At 42.6% G+C, this 11,081-nt stretch overlaps 2 protein-coding genes and 1 pseudogene across 2 annotated transcripts; all 3 read right to left on the bottom strand.

Annotated features, from left to right (window-relative positions):
* Positions 1 to 5,701: 5,701 nt before the first annotated feature.
* On the bottom strand, positions 5,702 to 7,264 carry LOC104590418 (norbelladine synthase-like; annotated as a pseudogene).
* Positions 7,265 to 7,399: 135 nt separating this feature from the next.
* LOC104590414 (norbelladine synthase) lies at positions 7,400 to 8,434 on the bottom strand. Its single transcript, XM_010249081.3, has 2 exons — positions 8,140 to 8,434; positions 7,400 to 7,938 (listed from the first exon to the last, which is right to left on the bottom strand). The coding sequence occupies exons 1-2, from the start codon at positions 8,324 to 8,326 to the stop codon at positions 7,637 to 7,639; spliced, it is 489 nt and encodes a 162-aa protein (XP_010247383.1). The 5' UTR covers positions 8,327 to 8,434; the 3' UTR covers positions 7,400 to 7,636.
* A 1,018-nt stretch (positions 8,435 to 9,452) lies between these two features.
* Positions 9,453 to 10,443, bottom strand: LOC148804462 (norbelladine synthase-like). Its single transcript, XM_088896062.1, has 2 exons — positions 10,163 to 10,443; positions 9,453 to 10,007 (listed from the first exon to the last, which is right to left on the bottom strand). Exons 1-2 carry the CDS (start codon positions 10,347 to 10,349, stop codon positions 9,700 to 9,702), a joined length of 495 nt encoding a protein of 164 aa, XP_088752188.1. The 5' UTR covers positions 10,350 to 10,443; the 3' UTR covers positions 9,453 to 9,699.
* Between the last annotated feature and the right edge of the window lie 638 nt (positions 10,444 to 11,081).

The following is an 11,081-nucleotide window of genomic DNA, read 5'->3' as shown; positions in this document are numbered from 1 at the left end:
CCCGAAGCGTCCGAGGTTAGAAGAACCCGTTTTCTTCACCGAGGACGACGCGCGCGGAGTCCAGTACCCCACGATGACGTGCTCGTCATAAAAATGATAATTAATGATTTCAAGGTGAAGCGCGTCCTAGTCGACTCCGACAGCTCGGCGGACATTCTCTTCAAAGATGCATTCGACAAGCTGCAGCTTCAGGAGAGCGACATCAAGCCCGCAAACACACCCTTGGTAGGTTTCAGCGGAGAGGAAGTCAGACCCCTGGGAAGAGTCACAGTACCTGTGGAGGTCGATACCTGGCCTAGCATAGTGAGATTCGACCACACTTTCCTAGTGGTCGCAACTCCCTCCCCGTACAATGCCATAATAGGTCGGCCTATCACCCACACTCTACGCGCAGTGGTGTCCACCTATTACTTGGCCATGAAGTTCCCTACGGACTTCGGAGTTAGGGTGGCGCAAATGACCTTGAGCTGGAGCGACTTATGGAGTACCACACTCTACTCGTAAATGCTACGTTGCCGCCCTCAAAGGGAAAGCCAAGGCAGCAGATGACCTTGAGCTGGAGCGACTTATGGAGTACCATGAGGAGCAAGCTTCACAAATAGAAGAGACGACCTCTATACCCATTTCAGAGGAAGATCCCACCAAGACTCTCCAGATCGACGCTTCAATTGAGGAGCCTCTACGATCTCAGCTGGTAAGCTTCTTACTTCTAAATTTAGATGTTTTTGCATGGTCGGTGGCAGAAATGCCCGACATAGACCCTAGCATAATCACTCACAAATTGCATACTGATCCTTTAGTTAGGCCCGTTACACAGAAGAAACACAACTTAGCCCCAGAGCGCTAGAGAATAGTTGATGAGGAGGTCGGGAAACTCCTTGCAGCCGATTTCATCAGGGAGGTCCATTACCCGAGCTGGGTGGCTAACCCCGTTCTGGTAAAAAAGGCCAACGGTAAGTGGCGCATGTGCATCGACTATACCGACTTGAATCGAGCTTGCCCAAAGGATTGCTTCCCACTTCCTAGAATCGACCGTTTGGTGGACGCGACCTCAAGACACGAGTTGCTGAGCTTCCTGGATGCTTATTCGGGCTACAACCAGATCAGAATGGACCCTGCCGATGAGGAAAAAACGGCCTTTATAACTGAGCTTGGGCTGTACTGCTACAAGGTCATGCCCTTCGAATTGAAAAATGCTAGGGCAACTTTTCAAAGACTTGTAAACCAATTGTTTGAGCCGTTGATTGACAAAAAAGTAGTGTTATGTAGACAACATGGTCGTCAAAACTCAATTTTCAAATTATTTAATAAAAGACTTATCTTGTGTTTTTCAAATTTTGCGTAAGTACAATATGAAATTAAATCCCAACAAATGCATCTTCGGTGTCACTTCGGGTAAGTTCCTGGATTACATCGTTAACCGACGCGGTATCGAGGCCAACCCCGAGAAAATTAAGGCAATCCTAGACATGAGACCGCCCCGAAAATTGAAAGAAGTTCAAAGGTTGAATGGCCGAATAGCCGCTCTGAGCTGTTTCATGTCTAAATCGGCAGATCGCTGCCTGCCTTTCTTTAAAGCAATTAAGAAAAGCAAAGACTTCGGTAAATCGAGTGAGGAGGTAGTCAGTTCGGTACTAATAAAAGAGGTAGATCGGGTTCAACTACCCATCTACTATGTTAGTAAAGTTTTGCAGGACGCAGAAACGAGGTATCCAAAAATCGAAAAGTTAGCGTATGCGCTAGTCATTGCAGCTCGGAAGCTTCGGCCATACTTCCAGGCTCATACCATCGCCGTCCTCACCAACAAACCTCTGAAGCAAGTCTTGCTCAAGCTCGAGGTTTCTAGCAGATTGATGAAGTGGGCCATCGAGCTCAACGAGTACGACATCCAGTACAAGCCCCGAACTGCCATCAAGGCCCATGCCTTGGCCGACTTTGTCGCGGAATGTATCTTCAGCGTTGTAGTCCTTGAGTTGATCGAGCCCGAGCACGGAGATGCTTCAACCAGTGTGGCACCACTCCTTGTTGGAAGAAACCCGACATGGGATGAGGAGCCCTGGATCCTTCATGTGGATGACTCGTCAAATCAGCAAGGTAGCGGAGCTGGAATCATTTTGTACGGGCCAAGCAGGGTGAAACTGGAGTATGCACTTCGGTTCGAGTTTGCTGCATCCAACAATGAAGCAGAATACGAAGCATTGATAGCCGGGTTCGCCTTAGCAAGCGAAGCACGAGCTAAACACCTCATTATCTGCAATGATTCCCAGCTCGCGGTGAACCAGGTCACCGGTGACTATGAAGCCTGCGAACCGACCATGGTTGCTTACTTAGCCAAAGTCAGAGAAGCTCTACGCGACTTCCAATCCTACTTCATCAGGCAAATCCTGAGGTCTGAGAACACTGAGGCCGATGCCCTATCCCGATTAGCCAGCACAAGCGCCAACACCATGAGAACTGTGTACATAGAGAACTTGCCTCGACCTAGCATTCTCGGGGGGGGGGGGGGGGGCAAAAGAGGTCGCTCCTATTGCGCAAGCAGAGCCAAACTGGATTGATCCACTCGCGAGCTATCTGCTCCATGGGACCCTCCCTACAGATCATAATGCCGCCAAAAGGGTAGAGCGTCAGGCAACCAAATACGTCATCATAGACGGACGACTGCATCGAAGATCCTACCTGCTCCCTTATCTGTGCTGCTTGCGACCTTTCGAGGCTGAGCTTGTACTCCGCGAAACTCATGAGGGTTTGTGCGGCAGACACCTGGGGGGCAGGGCTCTCGCCCAAAAAGCACTATGACAAGGCTACTACTAGCCAACGATGAAGGCAGATGCGATTGAGTTCGTCAAAAGATGTGACAAATGTCAAAAGAACTTCAACATCCACCACCAGCCCGCTGCCGACCTAAAGTACCTCACCAGCCCATGGCCCTTCGCACAGTGGGGAATCGACATACTTGGGCCTTTCCCGCCAGCGACAGGACAGAGGAGGTTCCTAGTGGTAGCAGTGGACTACTTCACGAAGTGGGTGGATGTCGAACCTCTTGCGACGATCACAGCGCGAACCATACAAAACTTCTTCTAGAGGAATATAGTTTGTCGTTTCGGACTACCTTGAGTACTTATCTTTGACAATAACAAGTAGTTCGAAGACATAAAGTTCTAGAACTGGTGCAAAGACATGGGGATACAACAGAATTTCACCTCGGTGGCGCACCCTCAAGCCAACGGCCAAGCGGAAGTCACGAACAGGGCCATCCTCCGCGGACTGAAGACACGATTAGCCCGAGCTAAAGGATTATGGGTTCACGAGCTACCCAACGTACTTTGGGCTTATCGGACCACAATGAAGACCGCCTGAGACTCCCTTCAACCTCACTTACGACACAGAGGTAGTGATCCCAACTGAGATCGAGGTGCCTACGCTACGCCTGGAGGCACACGACGAAGAAGCGAATGAGAGCGAGCTACGCACCAACCTCGACCTACTTGAAGAGGTACGAGACCTCGCATATATTAGGACCGCAGCCTACCAGCAGAGAGTAGCTTGGTACTATAACACCAGAGTCAAGAAGCAGAATCTCGGTGTTGGAGACCTGGTTCTTCGCAAATTTATGGTGCCTGAGCCCAGTGTTGGTAAGGTCGGACCGAATTGGGAAGGTCACAAGAAGAGTTCTTCTTGATGAACAAGATAGATGAGAAAATCTCGAGGTAGACAATACTTGTAAAAAAGAGAGATCGTTCCTACTACATTTCGAATGGAGTTCGGGTGTAATTGGTTTATGGTGATGTTGAAGAACTTCAGGACCTGTATGATCAAGGGGTGCAAAGGTAAGCGAAGACCAGCCACAAGCTGCTCTTCGAAAATTACGATCTCATTATGATCGTGTTCCCAAGGGAAATTACTTATGGGGAGACTATAGGTGTACTCATCCGGGAGGTGGTATTGACCTATTAAAGCCCTAAGTCTATCCACAGTCAGCGTCGAGGGACCGAACCTATCTGGTGCCTAACCTCGATGAGAAGTAGATGCCGGATTATTCGTGGCCTCTCGCGCCTCCCAGGATGACTCCATCTCAGGAGGACCGATCTGAGCCGAGGTACCTTCCTCGGGCTCATCTAAAAGACTATCAAGACTAAACTGTGACATAACTACGAACTAAACTAAATTGAAAAAGAAAAGCTAAGGGAGACTCACCCAGAAAAATGATCGAGCTGAGAAAATGGCGAATTGGGAAACCTGAGCTAAAGAGTCTAAGCACGACCTCTGAGCGAAGGCTAGTGAACTTATGGCGAGGGAAAATGTCTCGGGTCCCCCTATTTATAGCCGCTATATTCGAGAATCTACGGTTGAGATCAAGGCGATCCAACTGCTCTTAAGAAAACCGGCTGCACGACCCCCGAGGTTGAAATCAATTTATTACGTTTTTTGGCATCCGCGGAATTTATAATCGCGTGACGTCCGCGCGTAAACCGTACGCAACCCGAGTTATCCCTGATTGAGCCGAGTAGCGAACTGGTCCGACTGACAAAGTATCTGACTGGACGGCCTAGAATTCGAGCCAAATCCACCCGTCATGTCATGAACTCCCCACACCAGGTCAGGACCCCTAGCTCGGGGAGTGGGAGGCAATTGATGGAGGGTGATTTGGCCCGACCTCGTAATAAGGGGACACGTGGACATGACTCGACATGGGTGACAACTTGGCATAGCCAGCTCTTTACAAAGTAATACTCCACTACCCCGAGCTAGGGATCCTTCGAGCTGAAATCATCCCGAGATAAGAGCACCTCGGTACTCATCCCGAGCTAAGGGCACCTCGGTACCAGGTTGCGACATCAATTCAAAATTCAGTTTGGGGTGTACGACCCTTAGCTCGAGAACATTAGTTCGAGGTAGAAACCATCTCAGGTATACCGATCTACCCTCAACATAATCCCGATAATCACTCTACCGGTTCCCGAATTCCACGGGATCACGTCTCGCGACAACTAAGCATTATCTCCCCGTCCAATTCGGGCGGAAGTGATTAGCCTTATCAACTGATAATGTTATCTCCAGATAACACAGAAACATACTCTATCATGGCAAAGATCACGGAACTACTTCGTAAAGCCCACGAGGACTCCATTATATAAAGGCCTCCCTCTCGGGGCCCAAAGGTACATGCATTTTTACTGCTTACTAGCTCTCTTGCTCTTTGATTACATTCAGCTCGCATAAACTGACTTAAACATCGGAGTGACCTCGCCAGATAAATACCCCCGAGTTCTCTGATTTTCTATGCAGACTCTCTACGTCCGTCCTCTACAGGAAGCTAAACCACCACCAATTAGAAACAGCCAAATTGCACAGCATCAGACAGGATTTTATTTTATTTTATCGTCAATAATAGACAGGGTGAACCCCACCATGTTCATTGTTCATTGGCCGAAAGTTTAAACGTTGAAAAACACTGCAATCCATCGCAAAAGTCTGAAATTATAGTCCTCCATAGTCTATTAATAGTCTTTCCTTATAAACCGCATCTTGCCTGTGAATTTAACATCAATTTACGGTTAAGATTAATGCGAAGTGTACGATAGAGTTAAGAATTCTAAAATGGGCTGAGCAGTTATTTTCGCAAATTTAAATGGCACTTATATAATGTATCTACTATCTACTCATTTAATTGCATTAATGGAGAAAACACTCAACTTGGATATTTTAATATGCAACCGAAATTTTTGTGATTTCCAGAATTCCAGGCATGTGATGATCAATTATTGAATTACATTTTATACACACTGAATCAAGAATCATAAAATTCGGTGGACTTAGTGGTTTCTCCCCTTTGATTTGTTCTGAATGACATAGTTTGAAATTGCTTTGGCCGTTCCCCATAAATTACCAGCAGTAATAAGATTAGCGTTGTTTTCGAATTTCTCATCGAGTTCGAAAGCAGTGGTGGATGAATGATGCACGAACAGGCGTCTTTCTCTATGATTTTGAAGATAACATGAAACACACGAAACCCCATATCAAGAAATCCTCCTTCAATTTGTCGGACCACCTTCTCCCGGTGTTGATGATCAATCTTTATGAACTTTTCCTTCCATGTACGTGGCTCCGGCATCCCTGAAATATTGATTAATCATATATAAATTAAGAACACGAGGGATAGCGCTCCTGCTTAATTAAGAAATATATATATATATATATTAAAAACGCATATATAGCGTCGGCGAGTTCGATGTATAAGACAGTGCCGACCGTTCCATCACCCTGAAGAATATCAATTTTCTTGATGACATTGGGCATAAGCTGGACGAAGAGTCTGGGCAGCTCCGGCGAGCTATACACAGCCCAAATATCATCAGCAGGCACGCCTACCTCCATCTCGTTAACTACACGGCCGATCATCATCTTTTTCTTCGTTGGGATGATGCAATATACGCGAATAATGCAATTAATATATGATGTGCCCCTCTTGAAACCATGATTTTAAAAACGAATCGGTGATCGAACCGCTCAGGGGTACGGTTATCGGTTTGAATGATTCAACTGTTTGAGCCAAACAATCAGTTCGTTCTGACAAAAAATAAAAGAAAATAAAAAAATAAAAAAAATGGTCAAAACTGTTTAAACAGTTCGAACGATTAACCGGCCAGTTCAGTGATTTATTGACCAAAATCAATAGTTTTGGGGAAAAAAGTAATTTTAAAGGAAAACAGAACCGATCAGATAACCGATTCCCGATTTTTTCAGTCCGGTCTGATTTTGAAAACAGTACTTGAAACTCATAAGCCTAATCAAACTTATATATAAACCATTAAACCACTGATCTGTGACCCGGAGGGAAAATGGTTTAGCTCTCGACCCAGTTTTTAAAACATTGGTCGATCTTAGCCACATGTTAATCATCTAATCTTATTTGATAACAATATTATTATTAAGGTTGGTATATATCCCGTCTCGGTCGACTCACGAATTGGGGTTGGGTTATTAGCTTGAACACAATCAAACTCAGCCTGAGTTTTACCTCTACCTTTGAGCTTTGATGAGCTGTACATGGGCCTGATATTAGACGTCCTTTCATTTTCTCCATGTCTTTGAGAGAAAGGGGTGGAGTAGAATAGACGGTATTTTATTTTATTTATTTATTTTGTCATCAATAATAGACAGGGTGAACCCCACCATGTTCATTGTTCATTGGCCGAAAGTTAAACGTTGAAATACACTGTAATTCACCACAAAAATCCGGTCCGTGAATTTAACATTTATGGTTGAGATTCATCCGAATTGTACGATAGAGTTAAAAATTATGAGATGAACTGAACAATCATTGGCAGAAATTTAAAAGGCACTTAAATAATGTATCTACTCATTTAATTGCATTAACGGAGAAAGCACTCAACTTAGATATTTTAATATGCAACCGAAATTTTTGTGATTTCCAGAATTCCAGGCATGTGATGATCAATTATTGAATTACATTTTATACACACTGAGTTACTGTTTTATTTTTATATAGACAAACAACATCCTGTTACCGAATACAAAACTTGATACACACTGACGACTCAAGTAGTACTTAAAACAGAGGAAAGTATCCAAGAATTAAAGGGACGCCAATCAAGAATCATAAAATTCGGTGGACTTAGTGGTTTCTCCTCTTTGATTTGTTCTGAATGACATAGTTTGAAATTGCTTTGGCCGCTCCCCATAAATTACCAGCAGTAATAAGATTAGCGTTGTTTTCGAACTTCTCATCGAGCTCGAAAGCAGTGGTGGATCGAATGATGCACGAACAGGCGTCTTTCTCTATGATTTTGAAGATAACATCGAACACACGAAACCCCATATCAAGAAATCCTCCTTCAATTTGTCGGACTACCTTCTCCCGGTGTTGATGATCAATCTTTATGAACTTCTCCTTCCATGTACGTGGCTCCGGTATCCCTGAAATATTGAATAATCATATATATAAATTAAGAACACGAGGGGTAGAGCTCCTGGTTAATTAAAATATATATATATATATATATATATATATATATATTTTAAAATGGGTTCTAGATTCTAATTAATTCCTTCAATTCATCAAATAATGCTTGCTGAGAACAAGAAAAAAGGGTAAAATATATAAAAGCGCATATATACCATCGGCGAGTTCGATGTGTAAGACAGTGCCGACCGTTCCATCACCTTGAAGAATATCAATTTTCTTGTAGACATTGGGCATAAGCTGGACGAAGAGTCTGGGCAGCTCCGGCGAGCTATACACAGCCCAAATATCGTCAGCAGGCACGCCTACCTCCATCTCGTTAACTACACGTCCGATCATCATCTTTTTCTTCGTTGGAAGGATGCAATTGCAATAATTCAGACAAAGAAACAAATTAAGAAAGAAAATTGTTCAAGTTTTGGATGTAAAGTTTCGTTTGATATGTGCCCCTTTTATACGCGAATAGTGCAATTAATATGTGATGTGCCCCTTTTAATTTTGACTTGTATTTTCCCTTTGTTTTGTCGTCTGATCAACAACTTCGGCGACTCGCGTTTTTCAGATTTTGTCGGAAAGAAAAAACGCGTTGGAGATAAGGCTTGTCTTTGTTGAATTTTTCATCGAGAAAATAAAAATATATTTGGAAGCAGTTGCGATGTAGTAACAACGAAAGCGAATAGTGAGTACTAATCTATTAAAAAATCCGAATTCAGATCTCTGCCAACAATTAGACGCTCCCAACTTGTACATGATGATGGTTATGTTAGGCAAATAATAATGCCTCGCGTCATTCATCACGTGTACATACATTGAATTAAGACTTGGTCCCGGATTGGATGGTCGGATCATAAAACCCGGGAACCGGAACTTATTTTGTTTTTTTCGATGTCCCTAGTTTCTCAAATTTCTGATTAAACTATCAAAATTATGTGAGTGGATTTTCTACTTAGGCTGTTCGCTTTTTGGAAAATTATTTATGTAGATAAATATATTTAGGGAAAATAAAAAGCTATTATTTCCCTTTGAAATCTGAAAAGCAGTATATATATGTTTTTTAACTTTTCAAAGAGGCTCTTAAAATTTTAGTTGTTTGGGTTGGATCAGTTCCCCAATCTCTAAAATTTATCAAACGCCACCTAGTTTTCCAAACTTTATCTCATCCTGTCTGTATAATGCTTATATTAAAGTTTATTAGTTTATTTAATATTACGATGGAGGGATGTGAACCGAACAATTATTGAGGATAACCCTATTGCCACGTCATCAGGTACTGTCATGTTAAGAGATAGATTTCCATCTAGAGATTTAACTCTATCTAGATTGAGATAGAACTCAACTAACTAGATAGATCCTATCAGATAGAGTTTAAATCTAAGAAAAACTCTATTTGATAGTGTTCAATGTTATCTAACTTTGTCCTAATTGTACTCAAACCGTATTTCTTCACCTATACGACCCGAGAACGGCATTGGCATCAAAATCAAAATATCATTTTATGTAAATGGCGACATGTGGATACAAACATCTGACAGACACAGACCCGAGAACTACTCGATCAACACGTACAGAGGAGAACACAAACTTTTGACGGACACAGACTCGAAAACTATTCAACAGAGAGGAGTAGATCTAAAAGAGGAATTATTAACTGTTTCTATGAAATGAAGAAATAAATTACAGGAATCAAGAATCACAAAATTCCGCCAATAACCAGATTAGTTGTTGTCGCTCTTGGATTTGGATTTGTTCTGTATGACATAGTTTGAAATTGCTTTGGCCACCCACCACAAAGTACCAGCGGTAATACGGTTAGCGTTGTCTTCAAACTTGTCGTCGAGCTCAAAGGCAGTGGTGGATTGAATGATGCATGAGGAGGCGTCTTTCTCTATGACTTTGAAGATAATATCGAATGAACGAAACCCAATATCAAGAAATCCTCCTTCAATCACTCGGACCAACTTCTCGCGTTCTTGATGATCAATCTTTATGAACTTCTCCTTCCATATACGTGGCTCAGGAAGCGCTGATCGATGAAACAGTAATTATATTTAAGTATCAAATTAAACCATCATGGATTAATAAGAAATATTTCAATTCGTTCATTAATGCAATAAATAAAATGATGAAAAGAAGAAGAAATTAAAGGGTAATGCAAGAATATATATATATATATATTACCGTCGTCGAGTTCAATGAGAATGACAGTGCCGACCGTTCCATCACCCTCAAGAACATCATTTCTCTTGTAAACTTGGGGCATAAGTTGGACGAAGAGTTTGGGCAGATCGGGCGAGCCATACACAGCCCACACATCATCTGCAGGCACCCCTACTTCCATCTCGTTAGTTACACGCGCAGTCATCATCTTGTTAATTCAAAATTGATGCAAATAAACAAATTAAAAGCTAAGCTCTTCGAACAAGTTTTGGATGTAAGGTGTGTTTGATTGATCTATATCTAGTAGCCTTTTTATATATCTAGCTCCCACCATGCAATAACTTGGCAACTCTCAAGCACGTTTTGGATAAGTCTTAGCCGACGGATTCGTTTGACTCCTTTTCTCTCATTGATTAAATGATAATGAAATTACCAAAAAGTCCAAAAGTATAGGTAGGTTTGTGATAGCGTGTGGATGCGGCGATAACAACAAAGGAGAGCCTGCCAGAAGACTTGAATTGAGAATAGGAATACATGACATGAATTGTTCAATTTCCAACCAAATAGGGACGTGAATGAATGATGACCTGTTCTGTACCGACTGGCTGCTCGGTACTGTAGGAAGTCAAGTTTCTCACGTTTGTAAATTTAAGCACATCCCTAAAATTAGAGTGAATAGTGTCGTCCATAAAAACAAATAAGAATTGAAATGGGATTAGGATATTGATAAGTAGGGATGATCATTTATGATCAGTCCGACCTTCTTGGCTTGCAAATTCTTGGGCCAAGAAGTCAAGTTTCTCTCAAGCTTTGTCTAGATCAAACTCGTATCATATAATACATGTTGGGCTCAAGCCAACTAAGCCCTATGTCTAACAAACCTAACCCATCCTAGAAGTTATATGTATATTTATAATATATACTATAATATATCTATAAT

Source organism: Nelumbo nucifera, chromosome 1 (assembly GCF_055504915.1).
Source record: "Nelumbo nucifera cultivar China Antique chromosome 1, China Antique-T2T, whole genome shotgun sequence".
Classification (NCBI taxonomy): domain Eukaryota; kingdom Viridiplantae; phylum Streptophyta; class Magnoliopsida; order Proteales; family Nelumbonaceae; genus Nelumbo; species Nelumbo nucifera.
This window is presented reverse-complemented; position numbering and strand designations above follow the sequence as displayed.